This window comes from Trichosurus vulpecula, chromosome 3 (assembly GCF_011100635.1).
Source record: "Trichosurus vulpecula isolate mTriVul1 chromosome 3, mTriVul1.pri, whole genome shotgun sequence".
Lineage (NCBI taxonomy): Eukaryota > Metazoa > Chordata > Mammalia > Diprotodontia > Phalangeridae > Trichosurus > Trichosurus vulpecula.
In genome coordinates, this window is record NC_050575.1 from 134,136,515 (window position 1) to 134,162,478 (window position 25,964).

Here is a 25,964-nt window from a genome sequence, read left to right on the forward strand (position 1 = left end):
GTCTATTTAAAAATTATTGTGGAATATGACATAACATGGTAGCCTGAACCTCATTTATGGCATATTGATTTTCCAGCAGGTATTTTTTTACATAAAATAAGGAGTGCTTTACAAAAAAAAAAACAAATTGTGTTTTTTGGCATATTGAATTAGATTGTTTCCGATTCTTCCTTGTCTAGTCTTTCATTGATCTACTTCTCTTTCTTTAAACCAATATCAAAAGGCTATTATGACTGATGTTTTATGACATAATTTGAGATACAGAATAAGTATTCACCCTTCATTCCTATCTTTTTCATTATTTCCTTTGATATTCTAGATTATTTATTTCTTCAAACAAAATTATTGGCTCCTTCCTAAAGAGATAAAAAGACCGAGCATGAGTCAGACAAACCAGACCAGAGTGACAGAATTCATCCTCCTGGGACTTTCAGAGGACCCCCAGACTCAGTTACTGCTCTTTGTATTGGTGTTGGGAGTCTACTTGGTTACTGTTCTTGGAAACTTGCTCCTTATCTTTCTGGTTCTGACTGACTCCAGTCTCCATACGCCCATGTACTTTTTTCTGTGCAATTTGTCCACAGCTGACCTCTTCTTCTCTACCAACATTGTTCCCCAAGCCCTAGTCCACATGCTGTCTAAGAGGAAGGTTATTACCTTCATAGGATGTGCAGCTCAGCTTCTTCTCTTTCTCATTTTTGGGTGTACACAATGTGCCCTGTTAGCTGTCATGTCCTATGACCGATACTTGGCAATCTGTGACCCCATGCATTACTCTCTCATCATGACAGGGAGATTGTGTTGCATCTTGGCCTTGGGATGCTGGACCAGTGGTTTTCTAGTTTCCATTGTAGATACTACATTCACACTACACCTACCCTATCAAGGAGACAATAAAATTGCTCACTTCTTTTGTGAGGCCCCAGCAATCTTGGCTGTATCATCTGGAGATACTCATAGCACACAAATGGCCATTTTCCTCATGGGAGTAGTGATTCTTCTTGCACCTGTGTCCCTGATCCTGGTCTCCTATGGCTCTATCATAGTGACTGTCATCAGGATGAAGACAACCTCCGGGAGACTCAAGGCATTTTCCACCTGTGGCTCCCATCTTCTTGTGGTTATACTTTTTTATGGATCAGGAATAATGACTTACATGACACCCAAGTCTTCTAAGGAGCAGGGGAAACTGGTGTCTGTGTTTTATGCTGTGGTAAACCCCATGCTTAACCCCCTTATCTATAGCCTAAGGAACAAAGATGTGAAGAAAGCACTGGGAAATGTAGCCAACAGAGGGAAATTTTGCAGATGCTGAGCCTCACAATGTAGTTGAATTCATGAATGTCTTTTAGTTCCAAAATTTGTTATATCATGATTACCACTACCACCATCTTTCTACAGGAAGGAAATGTATTTTCGCTCATGATTGGTGGTAAAGAATGCATGTTAATATTGCTCTATATATGCACATAGACTATTTGTATATTGTATACTTGCAATATGACTCAGATATGAGATGATCACTCTAGCCAATTAGGTGAACCTACACTAATATGAAGTATTCATGGATGGGTCTTATTAATGTAGAGTTATCATGTCTTCTGGACATTCTGCACTATATTTTAGGGGGACAGTAAATACATTATGTGAAGATTCTTAGGAAATGTAAGGAGACACTTGCAAAGCTAATGGGCCCCTCAGAAAGAAAGAAAGAGAAATCTAACCTGATCTAAGACAGTCATTAATGTGTAGTGTTCCATGTGTTCAGATATAGTACCATTATGTTCTTTCTACATTGACCATATCACAAGAATTATAATATGTGGCACTTAGTACGTCCTCAATCAATGGTTGTTGACTTAATTAATTGTGTATATATGTATATATTTATACATACACACATACATAATATATACATACAAACACATATACATACATATATACATATATGTGTGTGTGTATATATATATATACATATATATATATATAAATTATTGAATTAATATTGCTAAGCTGGTGTCCAAAGGAAGGTAACAAAAGTGATAAAGAGTAAAATGTGTATGGTAATAGGTCTAAAACTATGTATTTTTAAAGGAAACCTCAGAGGTGATTTATTTCAACTTGTAGCTGTATATTCTTGAGCAGTAGTTAAGCCAATAACCTGGCTCAATATCTTAAGACAGTATATTCCAATTCTAATTGTGAAGAAGGGTTTTTTCATATATCTAGCCATCTGCCTATCTACATACTTCGCCCATGTTTCCTAGCTCTGCCTGCAAGGACCAAGCAGAATCAGCCCAATTCCTATTCCATTTGACAGACTTGTAAACATTGGAAGACAGCCATCATGTCCCTTCCACCTAGAAGCTGTATGCTACTACAGACTAAATATCCCCAGTTCTTCAAGCTTCTGTTTCGCACAATTGAGTCAGATTGATTTTGCAGATCTTTTTTTTTGCATGTTTCAGTAGGCATTTTAAATACAAATGCAGGACATTACATTTATCCAAATTAAATTTCATCTTAAAAGATTTAGCCTGTTCTAGGTTGTGGCTATTCTCTTAAATCCTGACTTCAGTATTTAGTATGTTGTTTGTCCCTCCCAGTTACCCATCATCAGAAAAGTTTATAAACATCCATCCATCCAAGTCATTGATTAAAAAAAGAATGACATAAGAACAGATGATTATGATACCACACTAAAACTCATCTACAGATGGACATTAATTTATTATTTATCATTTTTTATTCCATTCACTCAACGAGATCTAGATATATCTAACCATTCTGAGGATCTAACTCCCATCACTCCACCTTGTCCATAAGAATAGCATGAGGATTTTGTCAAATGCTGTATACTGTATCTCTATTTCTCTCCTGATATATCAACTTAATAACTTTGACCAAAAAGTGAAATGAAATTATATTGACATAGCATTAATTTTCTCAGACTTATTTTATTGTTAACTTTTCTTTTTATATCATATTCATTATTTATATCTCTTATTCCCCTACTCAGAGAAGCATATCAAGTTATCAAAGAACAGAAGAATAAAGTGAAAAAAAGCAGTTTAACAAAAGCACCCAACTTTTCAAATGTATTTGACAGTATATTCAATATTCCATACCCATTTCCACTGATATCTGCTAATAAAAGACAGTGGTAAAATTTCTCAGCTTTTTTCCATGTCCATGCTTGGTCATTATATAATGTTAAATTTTATTTTTTGGTTAATTATACTTAGTTTTTGGTCATTGCAAATTTTGTTTTGTTTGTTCTTTTTACTTAAAGATGTGTTCATTCATATGACTTGTGATTTTGCACATTATATTTATAATTTGACAGCATCACAATATTAAATTGCTTTCCTGAATCAAAATTTATCTAGCCCTTCCCCTAATCAATGGGCATCTTCTTTGTTGCCAGTTTTTTCCTTCCACAAAAGTGTGCTTATGAATATGTGGGTTTATATGAGAGCTTTATATCTTCCTTTAACATTTTTTGCATACATATCTAGCAGTTAGATCCCTTGGTCAAAAGACAGGGGTTTTTAAGAATTTTTTAAGCATAATTCTAAATTGTTTCAAGAGTTTTTGGACCAATTCACAATTCCACCAATAGTGTATTCATGTGTCATGATTACCACAACCTTTCTCCATTGATTGTTTCTACCTCTTCTCAACTTTTCCAATTGAATGAATATGAGATCAATAAATAAACTTTTACTAAGCACCCACTACATGCCAGGAACTATGCTAAGCATTGAGGATATGAGAAGAGACAAAAGACCTTCTCTGCTCTAAAGGAGCTTACAACCTAGTAGAGGAGACAACATGCAAAAAAATATATACAAAGTGAGCTATGTGGAATATAAAAAGGAAATAATTAAAAGAAGGAAGGCACTGGAATAGAGAGGTTGGGGAAGGCTTCCTGTAGAAGGTAGGATTTTAGTTGGTTATTAAAGGAAGTCAGGGAGGTTGGTAGTCAGAACAGAAAAGAAATAGCATTCCAGAGAAAATGCCTAAAGCTGAGAAATGGCGTGCCTTGTTCATGAAACAGCCAAGAGGCCAATGTCATGAGATCTAAGAGTGGTGGCTTGTTGTTTGCTCTCGATGAGGACCATGACATCAGGGGGATGTTGACATGATTTGCAATTGACTTTGATTTAAGTGAGGGAGGGCTGTGCAAAGAGCCATCTGGGTCCAGTCGTCAGATATTGATCTGGATGACTGGAGATGGGCCAGGATGCAGTGGGAGACCGTGGACCTTTTAAGCTAAGGTCTTTCCAGGTTCTCACTGTGAGTGAAGCAATGCTCATTCAGTGAATATTCCTCTTTAAGAAGTGAGTCAAGGGATGGCCCCTTTAATAGAAAAAATCAAACTGGGAGGGGAAGATCCTCAAGGTTGCTGGCTAAAACAGAAACAGTTACTGTTTACACGCACTCTGAGCTTGCTCCTGAGGAAAGAAATCAAGCCTGTAAACCCCAAATTAACTAGGTAGCTTTTGGCCATCAAAAATTTCCCTTCCTTTGGGCAGAACACCCTCAGGTAAGAGGTGAGGAGAGGATGAACTGAGTTGCCCAACTGGAACCGGCCAGTTGGGTCCCCATTCAGGCAGTTCAGACTACTCACAAGAGTCCTTTGCTCTTGAAGAGGACCATGACATCAGGGAGCTGATGACATGACTTTCAATTGATTTTGATTTGAGTGAGTGAGGGCCTCACTTTTTTCTCCAGAGCCATCTTAGGTCTAAGACTACATGTTGGGGAATAAGATTTAAGAAGACTAGAAATGTTTGAGAAGATTCAGTTATGAAGGTCTTTGAGGATCAAATGGAGCCCTTTGTATTTGCTTCGGGGGGCAATAGGAAGTCCCTGAAGTTCATTGAGTAGAGTGGTTACATAATCTGACCTGCATTTTTGAAAATCATTTTATTGAATGGTTTGGAGTCAAGAAAGACTTGAAGCAGGGAGACCGACCAGCAGTCTATTGCAATAGCCCAGGCATGAGGTAATGAGGGCCTGCACTAGGATGGTGGCAGTATAGGGGAAAAGGGGGGATATTTTAAAGAGATGTTGCAAAGGTAAAATTGAAGGGTCTTGGCAACAGATTGGATATGCGGAGGGTGTAAAAGATAGTGAAGAATCCAAGGCAATTCCTAGGTTTTGAAACAGGGGCCTGAGAGGATACTTAAGATTTCTGCTGGACAGCCACTTCATCTTGAATGAAAGGGAGTCAGAGATGCAAGACTGGAGGTCAGAAGAGATATTGGGGCAGTAAAGGTAGATTTGAGAATCATCAGTCTAGAGATGGTGATTAAATCCACGGAAGTTGATGAGATCACCAAGTGAAATAGTATAGAGGAAGAGGAACAGAGAACTCAGGACATAACCCTGAGGGACACTTATATGTAGAGGACATGATCTCAGGAGGATCCAGCAAAAGAAAAAGAGAAATTGTCAGGTAGGTAGGAGGAAAACCAGAGGAGAATGATGTCCCACAAACCTAGAGAAAAGAGAGTATCAAAGACAAGAGAACAATGAAGTGTCAAATGCTGAAGAAAATTCAAGGAAAATGAAGATTGAGAATTAGCTACTGAATTTGATAATTAATAGATCATTAGTGACTTTGGAGAGAGAGATTTTGGTGGAATAATAAGGTCCAAAACCAAATTGTAAGAAGAGAGTGAGAAGAGATAAAGTGTAGACATCTATTGTAGACAGCATTTTCAAGGAATTTAGATACTAAGAGGAGAAGAGACATAGGATAATAGTTAGCAGGCATGGAACAATTAAGTGAGAAGTTTTTTGAGGACAGGAGAAACATGAGCATGCTTGTAGGCAGCAAGAAATAAGCCAATAGAGAGAGAGAAATTAAAAATAACTGAAAGAGTGGGGCTAACAGAGAATAATCTATTAGAAGAGACAGGATAGAATGGAATAACTTGAACAAGCAGAGGAGGTAGCCTTGGTGAAGAGTAAGGCTACTTCATTGCAAGAAACAGGAGAAAAGGAGAACAATATGGCAGAAGGCTCCTTAGTGAAAGAAGACAAGGAAGAGGGGAGAAGAGGGAGCTCACAGCAAATGTTCTCAATTTTTTTTGTAAAATATGAGGCTAGGGAAGGAGCCTTGAGAGGTTTGAGGAGAGATGAAAACATCTGGAACAGCTGCTGTGGAGAGCAGGATAGTGAGTTTATAAAGAAGATATAGTAGGATTGCCTAGCAGCAGTAAGGGTCCTGTTGAGCCAGTACACAAATCTGCACAGGATCCAGTCATAATTATTGCGTGATTTTTTCTACTTTCATTCAGCTGAACATGTGTAGGCACAAAGGGGATGAAAGATAGGAGTGATCCAAGACTGAGGCTTAGCTGCACGTAATTGGTGATGTGATAAAGGAGCTGGAGATTCAAGAGGGGAGATGAATGTAAAATTGAATGGATTGACCAAGGAGTCTAGAAGGGAAGAAGAGGAGAGAGTAGTTAGTGCCAGGGAGATGACCTGGGAGGAAACTGAGGGGTCAAGGGAATGGGAGGTCATGGTGCAGTTGAAAAGTAAGATTATATAATGGAAGGAAGAGGGAGAGGTGAAAAGACAATAGATTATGATCAGATAAAAGGATTTCAAAATTCTTAAAAATGAAAGTTTGTGGGTGATGGCAATATCAAGGATATGGCCTTTTTTGTTTTTGGTTGAGATGGGGTAGAGGAGTAGTTCATGGGAGATGGATAGCTTGAGGAATTAAATGGTTAGACTATGTCAGGGAGAATCAGTAGGTATGTTGAAGTTCCCTAACATAAGGATAGGAGTTCGGCAGGAGAGAAAAATTGTAAGCCAGGTATCAAACCTTAGTATTATTTTGACTTTTACTTCCTTATTTATTCAAAACAATTTAATTATTACAACGTCTGGCAAATAGTAAGCACCAACTCTGATATTAACAGTTTATAATTCCTATTTTTTTTAAAAAAAACTATTTGTTAATATCTTTTGACCACTTGCCCCTTGGGGAAAAGCTCTTGGCCTTATAAATTCATGTTAATTCCTTATGTATCTTAACTATCAGTACCTTATCTGGGAAAATATTTTCCTCCAATGGACCACTTCCTTTCTTATTCTTGATGCAGAATTTGGGGATGGAGATGTAGATTTGAAGCATCTGCACTGAAATTTCCTCTTTATTCCCACCTGAGAAACACTCTGAAAAGTTACATACAGTCCAGATCTATCATAATGAGGAGAAATCCTCCAGAGCATATTAGATGCACTAGAGACTATCTCTGATCATAATTCATTAAATTTGAACTATACTCAAAATATCAGCCCTTATTTCAAAGGCAAATATGTGAAATACCAAAGAGATGTGGTTGGGAGGGTGAGTTGAGACAATTTTCTACTTTACTTCTTTTACCTCAACTTTTCTTCCTATGGTCTTCTTTACTGTTCTACAATAATTTGAAACAAGCTCTTTGCTTTCTTGACAAGAAACCAGTTCTTTCTAATCCCCTTTTAAACTCAGAGACTATTTCTCCCATTCTGTTCTATATTCTTTTTCATTTGTATTCTCTTCACAGGCTATGTGATCATGTCCTGGTCTTTTCTGGCTTCCAGGTGAGACAAAGAGCTTCAGGATAGAGAAGGGGTAATGAGGAAAGCGTTACTGAAAGAGGGGGAGATTGATCTAGGATGTAGCTAATAGAGGAGCAGCAGCATTAGTTTTGTGTTTTTGTTTTAATATCTCTAGTCCATCAGGTTAAATGGAAATAATATAACCTATACTATCAATAAAAATTTGTTGTGGGGCTAAAAAGAAAAAAAAAGTACCAAAATGAATGAATAGAAAAAATCATCCGTTAATAACCAATTACATATTGAGAATTGTAAATACAAATAGAATAAAATGAGATTGTAAAGAAAATGGCCTACCTGGTGGAATAGCACAAAGAAGTAGAGTCAAGCTCTCTTCTTTAAAAACTCCACAAAGATCTAGAAAATACATCTGACCAAGTCCTGACAGAGAAGTCTAAGAAATGGCTGAGGAATAGTTGATATGGTATGGTATATAATTGTGATGGGGATAAGCTAGAAGCATTCCCAATAAGATCAGTGGTGAAACAAAGATATCAGTTGCTCATGGTTAGGCCGAGCTAATATAATAAAAATGACAATTTTACCTAAATTAATCTATCCATTCAGTGCCATACCAATCGGACTACCAAAAATTACTGTACAGAGCTGGATAAAAACAAAATTCATCTGGAAGAACAAGAGGTCTGAAATATCTAGGGTATTAATGAAAAGAAATGCTAGGGAAGGTGGCCTAGCCATACCAGATAACTGTACTATAAAGCAGCAGTCATCAAAACTACCTGGTACCGGCTAAGAAACAGAATGGTGGATCAGTGGAATAGGACAGGTACATAAGATGGAGAAGTCAACGACTATAGCAATCTACTCTTTGATACACCCAAAGAATCCAGCTTCTGGGCTAAGAATTCACTATTTCACAAAAACTGCTGGGAAAATTGGAAAATGGTAGGGCAGAAACTGGGCATAGATCAATATCTTACACCATACACCAAAATAAAGTAAAAATGGGTTCATGATTTGGGAATAAAGGCTGATACTATAAGCAATTTGGGAGAGCAAGGGATAGTTTACCTATCAGATTCATGGAAAAGAAAAGAATTCATGACGCAACAAGACATAGAGAGCATTACAAAATGCAAAATGGATAATTTTGATTATGTTAAATTGAAATGTTTTTGTATAGAAAAAGCCAATGCAACAAAGATTAGGAGGGAAGCAGAAAATTGGGAGAAAATCTTTACAACCAGTATCTCTGATAAAGCCTCATCTCTAAAATATGCAGGGAATCGAGCCAAATTTATAGGAATAGAAGTCATTCCCCAGTTGAGAAATGGTCAAAGGACATGAACAGGCAGTTTTCAGAGGAAGAGATTAAAGATATCTGTAAGGAGATGAAAAAATGCTCTAAATCACTATTGATTAGAGAAATGCAAATCAAAACAACTCTTAGGTACCACATCTGTCCTGCCAGATTGGCTAACATGACAAAACAGGAAAATGATAAATGCTGGAGAGGATGTGGGAAAATTGGAACATTGTTACATTGCTGGTGGAGTTGTGAACTGATCCAGTCATTGTGGAGAGCAATTTGGAACTATGCCCACAGGGCTATAAAAATGTTCATACCCTTTGACCCAGCAATACCACTTCTAGGGCTGTATCCCAAAGAGATCACACAAGTGGGAAAAGGACCTATATGTACAAAAATATTCATAGCGGCTCTTTTTGTAGTAGCAAAGAACTGGAAATCAAGGGGATGCCCATAAACTGGGGAATGGCTGAACAAGTTGTGGTATATGAAGGTAATAGAATACTATTGTGTTATAAGAAATGGGGATGATACAAACTTCATAACAACCTGGAAAAACCTACACGATATAATTCTGAGTGAGTAGAGTCGAGCCAGGAGAACATTATACACAACCACAGATATATGGATTCTGTGACGACTAACCCTGATGGACTTTGCTCTTCTCAGCAACACAAGGTGTAAAGACAACTCCAAAGGACTTACAATGGAGAATGCTATCTACATCCAGAGAAAGAACTATGGAGTGTGAATGCAGATTGAGACACACTTTATGCTTGTCTTTTTTTTTCCCTTTTTTTTCTCTTTTGTTTTTGTTTTTGGGTTTGTTTTTGGTTCTCTTTCCTCTTTCTCATGATTCATTCCATTGATCATAATCCTTCTTCACAACTTGACTAGCGTGTTATACATAGAAGATATATCAGATTCCATGCTTTCTTGGGGAAGAGGGGGAGGGGGGGAAGAAAACCTGGAACTCAAAATTATGTAGAACCAAGTGTTGTAAACTAAAAATAAAAACTCTCAAAAAAAACCATAATCAAATCAAATTTGTCATTGCTCCCAGAAAGGTGTGTCAATCCACTCGTCACTCTGTTCACCATCCTTATAAATTTCCAAATGTCCTTCCCTTGACATCACTTCCCTCTCTGTTTTTTCTGTCTGATTAGAATGTCTGATCTTTGAAAACAGGTCATGTCTTCATTTTTTCTTTGCAACCCCAGCAATCGGCAGAGTGCTTGGTACCTGTCTGTTGTCATTCAGTTGTTTCAGTCATGTCTGTATCTTCATGACCCCATTTGGGGTTTTCTTGGCAAAGATACTAAAGTGGTTTGCTATTTCGTTCTACAGCTTATTTTACATGATGAAGAAACTAAAGCAAATAGGGTTAAGGGACTTTCCATGGGTCACAAAGCTAGTAAATATCTGAGGCCATATTTGAACTCAGGAAGATGAGCCTTCCAGACTTCAGGCCCAGTACTCTATCCACTATACCACCTAGCAGCCCCTGGTACATAGTATTTGGTACATAGTAAGGTCTTAACAAATTCTTTTTTCATTAATTTCAATTAATTCACTCAAAGAACTGGAAATAAAATATATTTCCATCATTGGGGAAATGACTAAACAAATTTTGGCCTATGGATCTAATAGAACATGACTTCTTGATATGAAGCAATAACTATAAATAGTTCAATGAAGCAGGAGAACGATTGTATGAACTACTACAGAATGAAATATGCAGAACTAGCAAGGCCGTATATCCAGTGACAAAAATAATGTAGATGGAAAGAACAAGAGTAGTAACAAGAATGACTAAGCTTGGTTCCAAATAATATGGGTGGAAAAACACCTGCATTCTTTTCTTGCAGCAGTGATGAACAATGATTGCAGAATATTATGTATACTCTCAGATGCGACAGATGGATTGGTGGTTTTGCAAAGCTACTTTCTGGGGCCTTTTTTATTGCAAAGGATTTCTTACTAATTAATGAGACATAACAGGACATACTAATAAATGACATTATCATATTTAAGAATTAAAAAGAAAGCAAAGAACCTGGCTACAATTTTGGTTTTCTCTGGATCTGCAGTAGTTAGGTGGGCAGTTTGACTTTCCCCAGTAAATGGGAAGATGATTTCTGAAATAAAGGCATATAGGAAGCTATGAGCAATGGTTGGCCTAAAGTTAAAAGGCTTGAATGCTAGGAGCTTCTACTTGCCTGTAATTAAGGCCTCAACCACAGTTAAGGCCTCTCAGGACACTGATTTCATATTTAGGGGGTTTCTGTTCAGCTCTTTTTTTCCCTTTGGACCTTATTAAGACCTTAAATGGTTTCCCAACACCAGACGACTCTGAAATCTAGTTCCTGATCTAATGGTGGAACTAAGGATGTGAAGAGGCTTACTCTTTTAGCTCAGTCTTGGAGATTTCATTAAGAGAAATGTAGTATCCAAGGTGAGGAATTTGAAGGATTCCTAAATAGACCAAATTCTACATACCATCATTTAGAGGGTACATTGACAATTTAAGTAACGAAAGGAGGGGTAGAGAGATGATGAGGAGCCTCCTAAGGTATTAAAAGTCTAAGAACAATTAATGGAATGGGTCTAAGTAAAACTTACTCCTTTAGGAGAAAATCAGGAAGGAAAATGCAAAGGAAGGTGCAATAGCAAGGGCAAGACAGAAATACTAAGACATGAAATACAGACTCTCAATAATGCAGAGGAGCCACTTCAAGGAAAGGCAGAAAATTCACCATGAAATGGCCTGGCTAGCAAAGATATATCTTTATAAATCAGAAATAAGTTATCTTGTCATATAAAGATAATTGAGTCATCTGAGAATGTTTATTCTGGAGAAAACTAGAGGCCTTGATAGCTGTCTTCACGTTTGAATGGTTGCTGTATTGAAAAGAGATCGGAATTGCTCCACCTGGTATCAAAGAATAGAGTTGTAACTAGAAATACGTATTTCTGTAGAAAATTTATCTGGAAATGGGATGCAACAGCAGCATAGAGGACAGTGTGGCCAGTGTTGTCATTGGCTCAGGAATGTGATGCCCAATTCCCCAGAGAGTGCTTTTTCATAGATCAAGTAAAATTTATTTTCAAGCATGTTGAACATAGAAGAGATGGCAAGAGATGGAAATAAAATTCCAAAGAAGCATCGGAATTCAACAATGATTGCCATCCTGGGGCGGCTGTGCTATGAGGAGGGCCAGTGAAAGATTCTAAGAATAGGTGTGAGGACAGCCATCACCTCACTGATGAAGCATGTCCTTTCTATATACTGGTACCCTGCTATGAAGACACATTCAACCCATGCTAGTCACAACTCTTAGCAGAAGATCAGACTAGGAAAAAGGATAGAAGTTACAGAGAGGTGAATTTCAACCCTATAAGAAAAAAAAGACTCTTTGAATGATTAATAGTTGTTGACAAAAACGAATGAGCTACTTCAGGAGGTGATGAGATCATTTGAGGTGATCAAGCAGGGCGAACTTGACCTGCTGTCAAGAATGCTATAGAAACGCTTGGTCATTTAGGCTGGCCTAGATAACCTCTAAGGTAGCGACTTTAAAATCCTCTCATTCTAGTCCCTAATTTCAAATATCAAAGTATCACCTAATACCAAGATCATAGAATTGCATTGATGAATATAATTTATAGGCATTGCAAATCATTTTTTCTTAGGAAAACAAACCATGAAATCTAGGATCAGAAATGTGTATATTCTCATAAACAGATGAGAAGATATCTGATACCATGGCAAAAGTCAAGTAATCCACATATCTAGTTAAGTTGTCCTTCTGTGGCCCCACCTATGAGGTCACAAAGAATATGAAGAAGGAGAAAAAGTGAAAATTAAGATTTCAGAGTTGAGAATGTAACTTTGAGTTGCCTACACTATAATGACACCCTTGATAACACCTAAATACCATCCTGAATCCTAATGAGGAGGAATCTTCCAGGGAATAGTAGAGGCTCCAGAGACAAGCTCACACCATATCCCATTAAACTAGGACTAGTCTCAAATAACCAGCCCTTATTAGAAAAGAAAGTACTTTGAACTACCAAAGATATTTTCTGATGGAAAGAGCCAATTTAAGCCAATTCTCCACTCTTCTCCCTTTCCCTTTCCCTATCTTCCTTCTCTCTTCCCATCCTTTGTAGAAGACTTGAAATGTGCTCTCTAATTCCTGGACAAGATCATTGTGGTTTCTATCCTATCGAGAGCTACATCTGTTCTATATTCTACATTTGAAGTCTCTTTACTAGCTATGAGATGTTTTCCTGTTCTTTCCTGCCATACAGGTGAGAATGCTAGATTTAGCATAGAGAAAATGCTATGTGGACAGGCTTACAGAAGAAGGGAAATGTTTCAAGGGGATCTGAACTAATCATCTCTCTGATTTTGTACTTTTTGCTTTAGGAACACCTGTCCACCAAATCTGACATGTCAGTGTTCTCCCCTTGGCAATGGAAACTGGCTGGTGAATTTCCATATGAGGGCTATGTCTCCCTTCACCAGCACAAAATCCTTAAGAACTGACTTAGAATGAATCCTGAGTGACAACTTAAATGAAATGAAATTTTGCTTGATACAGGCATTATGTGTATTATCCATAGTTAGGAGGGGTTGAGCAATGGCTAGAGTGCTGGGCTGGGAATTGAAAAGATGAGTTCAAATCCTGCCTCAGACACTTACTAGCTGTCTGACATTAGACAAGTCACTTGGTTTATATCAACCTCAACTTCTTTTTGTGTAAAAAAGCATAATAATAGCATTTACTTCACAGGATTGTTGTGATTATAAAATGAGAAAACCTATATAAAGTTATTTTTAACCTTAAATCCCTATATAAACATTAAAATTACTATTATTGTAATAAAAACTGCTCTGGGTAAAAAAGCCATCTCATTATACGTTCATAGCTACATGCTAAGGGAGAGAAAATTAGTCCCACATCCTCCCTTAGGAAAAAAATACCCTACCTCACACAGGTATGGGGATGATCTATGGAAAAAACACTGAAAAACTAACCCAACATTAAATGAAGAAGTGATACATTTATTTAAACTTTGGTTAACCTAGTTGTAGAGGATCACAGGGCGTTTTCTGTGTCCAACCATAGGGTGTTTTGTAGTCCATCATATAGTAGAAAGAGAACTAGCCATGGAGCCAATGAACCTGGAAGCAAATCCAATATCTGTAATCCTGGACAAATATTTTAACTTCTCTGGGACTCAGTTTCCTCATTTGGAAAATAAAAGGTTTGATAAAAATTGCCTCTGAGAACCAGTTAAACTCTCCATTTTAGAAACCTAACATGAATTATTTTATCTCGTATTGATCTATAGAAGGAAATTCTCAGGGAAATTCAGATTCTCTTCTACTATCTGGCTCTCAGTCCCTTAAACTTCAATATCCTCTAGACATCATAGTTTTTGCTCAGAATTTTCAACTATATCTCTATCTAAAAACTCAAACCCATTACAGTTAATACTGAGATACCTACTCCCCAGGTTTCTCTTCACTATTTTTGTCCATAAAAATATGGAGGAGAAAATGAGGTCTATCTGAGGGAATTGGCCACATAGTTTGGTTCTCTTACAAAAGTCACATCCTTGTCTTAAGAAATCAATTATTTGGATTAAGGCATTCATACAGTAATTATAAAAATATTGAATAGCTAAATATTGAATGGAAAATTGAGATCAGAAATTATCTTGACAGAATAAAATAAAGGCAAAAGTAAAAATATGAAATGTAATAAACACAAATATAAATTCCTGTACTCCAGCTCAAACCAATTGGGGCAAAAGTAGGCATGGGGAGACAAAAGTTCATATTTTTAAAATATATGGCTTCAAGTGTTCTGAAATCCTGTTTTTTACTAAGTAATAGAACATGGCAGACAATGAAGTGAAAGAAATTGTAAAAGCAAAGGTTCCACAGCAAGAAAGATCAGACTTGCACTCTTCTGTTTTGTATACTTCTGGAAATCACATCTTAGAAAGAACAACGATAAACTGACATATAGCCAGAAAATGGTGATGGGATTTGATTATATGAAGACAACATAATGTGTTCAGGAAATATTTAGAGTGGGAAAAATTTTTTTAAAGAACTCATTAGGATTTTGGTGAAAGGAGGGGTGGAGAATTCCTAGTAAGAAATGGATTGCATTAGATGAGCTCTGGGGTGGCTTCCATCTATGTGATTGCATGGTTTAATGAATTTGCTCTTCTTTGTGCCCTCACTTTACAGCAGAGTACTATGATGAGATGGAGGTTTACCTTCTTCAGGACTTACTTTTCTGGACCCTTTGCCACTCTGAACACAATCAGTCTCTCAGGTTGGTAGAGTTAAAGGGAAGGAAAGGAATAGAGAAATTGGAAATGCAAAGGGAGCAAATCTAAAGTAGGGTCAGAATCGGAACCCAAACATTCCAACTCCCAATCATTTTACCTATGACAATCACATCTTATTTATTTACCAAGTAGACAAGATTTTTTTAATGTCGCAAGAAATCAGAAAAATCAATTTTCATTAATTTGCACAAATCTGGGTACTGTAAAGCTGAGTTAATCTGAAATTCAGAATACTTATAAAAAAAGACAATTCACTTCTTTCAAATACAATAATATAGATATCCTAGAAGATTCTCTTTAACAGGAAGATAAGATTAGTTTTGAAGGAAATGTAGACTAATTTGGTTGTAATAACCTAGATTTCCAATAGGTGGCATTTTTTTTATGAATTATTACCAAATCATAATTAAATGTTGATACAGAAATTCACTTGTAAGTCAGGGGTTTGGTGTTTGGAAGTCAGTATCAATAGAAATCATTGGTAGTCAGGTTCCTATACCTACACTCAAAAGTCAACTATAAAATGGAATTTTGTGTGAAAAAGAAAAAAACATACGCCTTTTCATTAAACTTATTTAATACTTATTTTGTAAAGAAGAATTATGACTAATGGAATGAATCATGAGAAAGAAGAAACAAAACCAAAAAAATAGAGCAAATAGTTTGCCTCAATCTATATTCAGACTCCATAGTTCTTTCTCTAGATGTAGATAGCATTCTCTATCATGAGTCCTTTGGAATTGTCTTTGAACCTTGAATTGCTGAGAGGAGTCAACTCTATCAAAGTTAGTCATCACAGAATCAATATATCTGTGGTTGTGTACAATGTTCTCCTGGTTCTGCTCCGCTCACTCAGCATTATGTCATGTAGGTCTTTCCAGGTTATTATGAAGTCCGTATCACCCCCATTTCTTATAGCACAATAGTATTCCATTACATTCATATACCACAATTTGTTTAGCTATTCCCCAATTGATGGGCATCCCCTTGATTTCCAATTCTTTCTTGCCACAAAAAGAGCTGCTATAAATATTTTTGTACATATGAGTCCCTTTCCCACTTGTGTGATCTCTTTGGGATACAGCCCTAGAAGTGGTATTGCCAGGTCAAAGGGTATGCACATTTTTGTAGCCCTTTGGGTATAGTTCCAAATTGCTCTCCAGAATGGCTGGATCAGTTCACAACTCCACCAACAATGTAACAGTGTTCCAATTTTCCCACATCCTCTCCAGCATTTACTATTTTCTTGCTTTGTCATGTTAGCCAATCCGACAGGAGAGATGTGGTACCTAAGAGTTGTTTTGATTTGCATTTCTCTAATCAGTAGTGATTTAGAGCATTTTTTCATATGCCTATAGCTACCTTTAATTTCTTCCTCTGGAAACTGCCCGTTCATATGCTTTGGCCATTTCTCAATTGGGGAATGACTTGTATTCCTATAAATTTGGCTCAGTTCCCTGTATATTTTAGAGATGAGGCCTTTATCAGAGACACTGGAAGTAAAGATTTTCTCCCAATTTTCTGCTTCCCTCCTAATCTTTGTTCCATTTGCTTTTTCCTGCCTTAATGCTTCAAAAATCCTTCCTGATCCTTTTTTCTCCTTCCTGGAGCTTTGCCATTGCCTGAGAGCAGATTTATGCATGATAAGAAGACTCAGAAACTGGCAAAGTTATATCCTCAATACTACACCATGATATATGTTAACATTGGCTTATTGTATAAGGGAACGCTTTCTAATGATTTTGAGTGTCAAACAATGAAATGGGTTTCTTTTGTTAGGGTTCGTGACTCATCAGTGAAAATGTTCTTTGGAAATATTATCATGGCAGATATTGATGTTTTGGTGGAAGGCTGGACCAGATAATATCCCACTTCTCTTTCAATTCAAAGATTCTATGATGCTAAGGTTATATTCCTACATCAAGTATCTCTTGGCTCCTTTCAGAAGATCAAACATCAGGAAGATCAAACATGAGCCAATACAACCACACCTGGGTGACAGAATTTCTCCTTCTGGGTCTTTCTGATGACCCTCAGACTCATCTGCTATTCATTGTATTGTTCTTGGGGTTCTACTTAGGCACTGTGCTTGGGAGCTTACTCCTCATCTACCTAGTTCTAAGTGACTCACAGCTCCATACACCCATGTACTTTTTCCTTTGTAACTTGTCTCTGGCTGATCTTGGCATCTCTACCTCCATTGTTCCCCAAGCCCTAGTCCACATGTTAACCAAGAAGAATGTCATTTCCTTTAAGGGATGTGCAGCTCAGATATTTTTTTCCATTGTTTCTGGAGCTACACAGTGTTTAGTGTTAGCTGTGATGTGCTATGATCGGTACTTAGCAGTCTGTGACCCCATGCATTACTCTCTCATCATGACAGGGAGGGTATGTGGTCAACTGGCATTGGGGTGCTGGGTCTGTGGCATTGTATCATCCTCAGTTGACACTATATTCACAGTATGCCTCCCCTACCAAGGAGACAATAAGATTGATCACTTCTTTTGTGATGCCCCAATTCTCTTGACCCTGGCATCTGGAGACACTCATAAAGCAGAAATAGCCATTTTCTTCATGGGTGTAGTTATTCTTCTTGTACCTGTGTCCCTTGTCCTGGTGTCCTATGGCTTTATCATAGTGACTGTCATTAGGATGAAGACTACCTCAGGAAGACTCAAAATATTCTCTACCTGTGGCTCCCATCTCCTTGTGGTTATCCTTTTTTATGGGACACTAATAATTTCCTACATGACATCCAAGTCCTCAAGGGAGCAAATCAAGCGTGTTGCTATATTCTATGGTGTCATAAACCCTATGCTCAATCCTATCATCTACAGCCTGAGGAATAAGGATGTAATGAGGGCATTCAGGAATGCAATCAATAGGAGGGAATCTTGATTCTTGTGATATAACTATGTTTGACCACATCTCTTACCTCCAACCCTTATTATTTAGACCCCTGCCAGAAAATGACACTTCCCTGTGACTGGTATTAACGAATGCATGAAAAAATATTGTCCTTTTATTTCATTCAAATACACCCATATATACATTTATATATATTGTTGGAGTCACACAGCTATTAAGCCAGATTTGAACTCATGAAGATGAGTCTTCCAGATCACAAGAATAGTCCACTGTACCACCTACTTGTCCTCTGTAAAATATATGTATATATGTGTGTGTATATATACATGTGTACATATTTATTCTACATCCTTACAATGATTCAATTACTAAGAGAAGTTTGAGGTGATGTATCAATTTCTCTATAGATTGGGGCATAGTTTTGATAATATGGAAAACTCAGGGAAGAGTATTATCAATGTGGAATTTGTAAAGGCCCTAGAAATTATACATTGGACTTTGGAGAACAAAACAACCTGTGGCATAAGGATGCTTAGCAACAAAGAAAGGTAATCAGGCCACTGGAAATTGAATTGAGAGATTCTTATAAGTTAACATGATACAGCACACACCTATCATTTTGTCATTGTAGGGAACTATAATTAATGAAATCCTCTCTACCAATGAAGAGTGGCAAATACTCTAAGATATATTGTTTTACATAAAAGTTGCCCAGGGACAAGTGACTTGACCCAAATCACAAAGCCAAATTTCTTGACAATGACGTTGGTTCATATTTACTAAGGGATCCTGCCTCTTTAACCTAACCTTAAACTGGTATTATTAGAAACGGTGTTGAAGTTACTTAAAGTTTTAGTGACATTGTGTTCTATCATCATTAGACTACATCTGGAGAACTGTCCTTTGTACTTAAGGCAGCCTTTTAAGAGAGAGAAATTCTGAAGTGGAGTGTATCCAGATTATGCTGAGGAGGATAATGAGAGGACTTAAAACAAGCTGTATGAAGATTGGTTCGAAGAATATCTGAATCTGGATTTATACCAGGAATTCTACGTTAGCTCAATATTAGGAAATCTATAAACAAAATAGATTTTGATAAAAGCATTATCATATGGTTATAGTAATAAATTCAGGAAAAGCTTTTGAAAAGATATAACACACTTTTTGTGAAAAACCTTACAAAGTAGAGGAATAAATGGAACTTTCTTTAATATGGTCAATAGTTTCTATCTAACCTTAAGAACCGGCATTACATAACGGAGAAATGATAAAAGGCCTTTCCAACAGCATCAGGTATAAAGCAAGAATGGCCTTTCTCACCACCGTTATTGGATATCATTATAGAAATGCTACCTATAGATAAAATGATTGAAGGAGAAAGTAACAAATGTTGGAGGGGATGTGGGAAAATTGGGACACTAATTCATTTTTGGTAAAATTGTGAACTGGTCCAACTGTTTGAAAGAGCAATCTGGAATTTTGCCCACAGAGTTATTAAACTGCCTAGCCCTATACCCTGTTACCCAATGATACAACTACTAGGCCTATTTCCAAAGATGATTAAGGAAAGAGGAAAAGAGCCTATACGTTCTAAAATATTTATAGCAGTTCTCCTTGTGGTGGTAAAGAACCAGAAATTGTGGGGTTGGCCATCATTTGGAGGATGGCTGAACAAGTTGTAGCATATAAGTGTGATGGAATAATACTGTGCTATAAGAAATGATGAGCTTGATGATCTTAGAAAAACATGAGGAGTGAAATGAGCAAAACCAGGAGAACACTGTATGTGGTGACAGCAATATTGTTTTAAGGACAATTTTGAGTGAACAAGTCATTTTGACTATTATAAATACTAAGATTAACTGTAAAGGATATATGAAGTAAGATGTTATCTATAGCAAGGGAAAGAACTGATAAACAGAAGTATCCATAGAACGATTTTACATATACATGTGTGTACATATAAATGCACATGTTTGTGTCTAACAGTAGCTATCTCTAGGGCTGAGAGGAGAGGAAAAAAGAAAAAAAAGGAAAAAATTTACATGAAAACTTTATTATTTGTTTAAAAAGAATAGGAAATTGTGCATAACAGATTTGCACTCTTTTTCATCATACTGTGTTATGGGAATGCTTGTTTTATTCCATAAATTAAAAATTAAAACATAAACATTTTAAAAAAATTCTGGATATATCACTATGACAAGAAAAAGAAACTCAGAATAAGAAAAATCAAAGGGGAAATAAAATTATCACTTTTTCAGGTGATTTGATGGTTTACTTAGAAAAACCTAAAGATTCAATTAAAAATTGAAATAATCACTTCAGCAAAGTAGCCAGGAATAAAATAAACCTACATAACTAATTAGTTTTTCAGTATATTGCCAAGAAAAATCTAGCAGGAAGAGAGAGAAATTCCAATAAAAAATAACTACAGACTATATAAAATATACTGTATTCCATCTAGGAAGATAGACAAATAAATATAAAACACTTCATAAAAAAATAAAGATAATTTTAAATAATTTGAGTTATATTATATTAATTTACCAGTACTGGGTTGTGCCAATGTAAGAAAACTGACAATTCAATCCAAATTAATGTCTTATTTAATGTCATTCCAATCAAACTAAAAAAGGGATTACCTTATATAGCCTTGGACTCTTGGGCTAGGTCACTGTATAGATTTCAGTACCTCAATGAACTTAGATTGGAAAAAAAATTAGATTTTTATTATCAATAACCTTTTGGTTCTTTTGTAACTCTATGCATTTGATTTTATGCAGTTAGAAAGATTATTCTGAGGAATTTAAAGGATTCATCAGATTACCAAGATGGCCCATGACACAAAAAGTTTAAGAATCCCTTTAACAGAGATAGAAGAAAATATCAAAATACTTTTGCAAAAACAGAAGATCAGTAATCTAAAAAGTTATCATGAGGAAGGAAAAGTCCAAAGAAAAGATATCTAGTGGTATCACATCTACTACACTATAGTACAAAGCAATTATTAATATAAACTATTTCAGAATGATTTAAAAATAGAGAAGTTAATCACTGAAACAGATTAGGTACACAACTTAATACAAGTCTCTTTAAGCACAGAATGCTACCTGTAGGGTAGGCAGACCACCGTGCTCCCATATATCCATTCCAACAAAGCATTAAAGTTGACACACAACCAAATAATGACATAGAAATCCAAAAGGAAACTATAATAAATTATTTCTTTCACCCCAGAATTGTACCAAATCAGACTGAAATTCAAAGACTATAGGAAAGGGGACCTCCTACAAATGAGCTCCAGCATAAGGTAGCTTCATAGCATAATCCAGGGACCCATGTGATCTACCAAACTAAGTGACCAGAAGCAACATTAGTATAATGCTCTCCTGATAAAGATCCAGAGTGATCAGAAATGCCCTGTCTGTGATGCATGAAATCCTGGGAAAATCCAGTGCAGAGGGCAAAGATCAATACAACATGGCTGTTGTTCTGTCCATAACATCCCAGGTTCAGGCCCCTGAGGTCCCTAACACTCTGTCCTGAAATCCCAGAAAAAGCCCTGAAGAGCCAGCACTGCACATCTCAAAGATCTGGGAGGCAGCTAATCCTGAAATATAGAGATCAAAGTAGAAACTCAGGGGTCCACACAGGAGAAAAAAATAGGCCTGACTATCCTGAACCAAAAGCACAACAGATTGCAGCACCTAGTGCTGGCACATAACCCCAATTTAAGAACTAATACCGGAGAAATTACATATATCAGACAAATATTAAAAAATATTGCAAATCTAGAGATTTCCCAAAGAGAATAATTCTGTAATACTTAGTAGCAGTGACTCAAAGGGAAATTTGGATTTTCTACAATGACCACATGAATAACTAGAAGTAAAACAAGATAAAAATTTAATAAAAACTCTGGAAGATAGAATTGAACAGAGAATTAGTAGAAGGCCAAGTTGTAAAACCTAACTCAACCAAGTTGTAAAACCAAATAAAATTCCTCGAAACTAGAACAGACCAAACAGAAATCAATTACTCCATGAGACAACAAGAAATAATGAAACCAAATATAAAAATTGAATGAATATGAGAAAAAAAGATGACTGATATCAAAAGAATACTAACCCTGGAAAACAGGTCATGGAGAGGTGATTTAAGAAACACCAGACTACCCAAAAACAAAAACAAATTGTTTAAAACCTGAACCCTTTATTTCAAGAACTCATAAATGTAATTACCCACATTTATTAGGAAAAAGGACTGAGTGGAAGTAGGAAATATCTATCAAGCCCTTCTTGAAAGGAAGTACAAAAGGAAAAGTCTGAGGAATGTCATAGGCAAAATTAAAATCTCTCACACCGAAGAAAAAATACTTCAAATATCCAGAAACTAATAGTTCAAGTACCAAGGAACTATAGCAAGGATCACAGAAGACCTGGAAGCTTCTACTAAAAAGTAAAGAGACCTTGGATTACAATATTCCATAAGGCTTAAAAAACAGAGTTAGAACCAAAAATACCTTACCTTAAATGCTGAATATAATTCTAAAAGGGAAAAATAGGCTTTTAAAGGATTTTCAGTTTTTCTGATGGCAAAGTCAGAGCTGCCTACCAACTTTGAAATAAAAGCACAAGTCCAGAGAAACCTAAATTATTTTTCCTGCAATTAGAAGGGGCTATACGATCATGTAGTGATAACATTCTAATCAGGGGTTAAGAAATAAATGACCCGGGGCAGCTAGGTGACGCAGTGAGTAGAGCACTGTCCCTGGAGTCAGGAGAACCTGAGTGCAAATCTGACCTCAGACACTGGACACATTTACTAGCTGTGTGACCTTGGGCAAGTCACTTGACCCCAATTGCCTTGCCTTTCCCCCTCCCCCCAAAAAATAAAAAATAGAATGGCAACTTTCTTTAAAAAAAAAGAAATAAGTGACCCTTCAGAATATTAATGTTTTCAAAACACACTGCACGAATGAAAGAAAGGATTTATTAAGTGCTTCCTCTGTGCAAAGCAATCTACTAAGCCATAGGGATACAAATAAAAAAAGTCAGATAGACCCTGGTCTCAATGAACTCATATTCTATTGGAGGACAAAACACGTATTGGAAGGTTTCAACTACAAAGCACATGGAAAGGTCCTGAGGTAAAGAAAAAAGAATGGAAAGAACAGTATGTTCATTGACTACAATGATGCAAATTAAAACAACACTGAACGTCAAGAGAACACAAGTCAAATACAATAGAATATTTAGTTCAATTTGTGCCCCGAAAGGAATCCTCCCTATAACATCCCTGGTATTTTGGCGTCTGGACAATCTGGAAAGACCTCCAAGGGCAGGAAACTCACATTTTTATAAAGTGCTTTACATTCTGCAAAGCACTTTACACATATCACCTCAGCTGAATCACACAACATCCCTGCAAAATAGGTAATACAATTATATTTAACCATATTTAGCAAAAGGGGAGAGAACTAAGCTTTAAGCAGTTAGGAAATCATCATCTTGTTCTGTCATTTCAGTTGTATCTGACTCTCTATGATCCCATTTGCAGTTTTCTTGGCAAAGATACTGGAGTGGTTTGCCAAGTCATTCTCCAGCTCATTTTACAAATGAGGAACCAAGGCAAACAAGCTTAAGTCACTTGCTAAGAGTCACACAGCTAGTAAATGTTTGAGGCCAGATTTGAACTCAGGAATATGAGTCTTTCTGATTTCAGGCCTAGAATTGTATACAATGTGCCACCTAGCTGCTCCCAGGGAATCATCACATATCTGAACCCTGGGTGAAACAAGGCTGGCAAATGAAGGCATATTACTGAGGTTGGAGCTGGGTACACATTTTTTCTGGAGTGGCCACAGTGAAGGGGAGCATCATGAAACTGGTATAGGTCTTGTGATCAAAACTAGTCAACAAGTTTGTATACTCACCAAAAAGTAGTAAAAACAGGTCTATGACAATGTGATTGCCACTTGCAGGAAAGCACCACACCACTATCATCAGTATGTGTGCTCCTACCATGACGAACCCTGATAAAGTCAAAGAAAAAAATTTTTGAAGAATTGGACTCTAATCATCAATGTGCTGAAAGAGGACAAGCTTATAATTCTGGGTGACTAATGAAAGAGTAGGTACAGACTACAGACATGGCAGAGAGTAGAGGAATGGGGTTGGAAACAGGAATGACAATGGTCGCTTACTACTGAAGACTTGTGCATCCCATGACCTTCTCATTACCAACACTCTCCTCTGTTTACCTAAATGCAATAAAAATGTATAGATGCATCCCTATGGCAAACATTGGCATTTAACAGACTATATCATTGTAAAGAGAAGAGACAGTGATGAGAGTGATGTGTGGCACAGAGTGCTGAACTGATTTTATACTTATCCTCTCCAAGTTAAATATTTGCATTCAACAAATGTCTCAAGGCAAGATTACTACCAGAAGACTTAATGTCAACAGATTAGAGCACTTCTTTGCATGGGAACAGTTTGTTGCTAACTTGGAGGGGAAGCCGAGGCAACACATGGTTGGCAACAGTGGATCAGAAAAGGAGTGGTCGGCTTTCAGAGATTTGGGATACAGCATTGTATTAATTCATCTGGGTCAGAACACTCAAAAACATCAAAATGATGGGGAAACTCAGTAGCTGCTAAGTGAAAAATGAGAACTCCATGGGGTTTAGCAGTGGGATAGTTCATCTGTCTCTAAGAAGGCAGTATTTAACTCCATCAAAAGTAAAGTATAAGCGAAGCTTAGAGAGCTGCACGATTCTTGGCTCAGTATGAAGAATTCACTTTTACACTGACAGTAACAATCAAAAGTGCTTTTATGATGCCCTAAAGGCAATCTATGGCCAAAGACCTGGTGCATCTCAACTACTTGGTGCTGATGGAGCCATATTGATTAGCAATAAGGACATGATCCTGGAGAGATGGGCTGAACACTTCCACAGTGTTCTCAAAAGACCATCGTCAACCAATACTGAAGCCATTGACTGTATACTACAGGTCGAAGGCAATCCCTCTCTAGCAGAATTTCCAACTAAAGAAGAGATTTTGAATGCTATTAGACTCCTCTTGTGTGGCAAAGCATCAACATGTTCCCCCGCTTTGCCTCATTGGAGCTTCAGATGAAGCCCAGAGCAGCACAAGGGCTCCCCTCAGTGTAGCTTCAGGTGAACAACCAGATACCAGCACCAGGCCCTGCTTGCTCCCCACATGCTTCAGCACAGAATCAGGCAAATAGCAGATGCCAACATCAGCCACCACCCTCCACCCACTGGCCTCAACAGAACATCAGGTGAGCTGCCAGACACAAAGAAAACTATCCTGAAATCCTAGAACCAGAGGGTAAAATAGATATTGAAAGAATCCACCAATCACCCCCTGAAAGATCCCCAAATATAAACTCCCAGGAATGTTATAGACAAATTCATCACTCCCAGGTCAAGGAGAAAATATTACAAACAGCCAGAAAGAAATAATTCAAATACCAGGGGACTACAATCAGGATGACACAGGATTTGTCAGCTTCAACATTAAAGGATCAGAATTGCCCAGGGTCACACAGCCACTGGGTGTCAGAGTTGTAACTTGAACATAATTCTTGACTCCAAGCAAAGTTCCCTATTTACCAAGTTACCCTACCTTTAAAAAAAAGAACTACTTTGAAAAAATATTCTAATATGCAAGAATATCAATCAATGTTGCCTGATGAAAGATAGACTCCTGAAAAATTATTTTGCAAGAGCAAGAAATTCTAGATTGGTTTAAAAAAGAAATAAAACTCTCAAAAATAACAATTAGGT

The 25,964-nt window shown here is 37.0% G+C and overlaps 2 protein-coding genes across 2 annotated transcripts; both read left to right on the forward strand.

Moving 5' to 3' along the window:
- The first annotated feature begins 379 nt into the window (after positions 1–379).
- On the forward strand, positions 380–1,315 carry LOC118842237 (olfactory receptor 2D2-like). The gene has a single exon (XM_036749834.1). It carries the CDS (start codon positions 380–382, stop codon positions 1,313–1,315), a length of 936 nt encoding a protein of 311 aa, XP_036605729.1.
- An 8,775-nt stretch (positions 1,316–10,090) lies between these two features.
- LOC118844346 (olfactory receptor 2D2-like) lies at positions 10,091–18,172 on the forward strand. Its single transcript, XM_036752215.1, has 2 exons — positions 10,091–10,130; positions 17,235–18,172. The coding sequence occupies exons 1-2, from the start codon at positions 10,091–10,093 to the stop codon at positions 18,170–18,172; spliced, it is 978 nt and encodes a 325-aa protein (XP_036608110.1).
- The last annotated feature ends 7,792 nt before the right edge of the window (positions 18,173–25,964 follow it).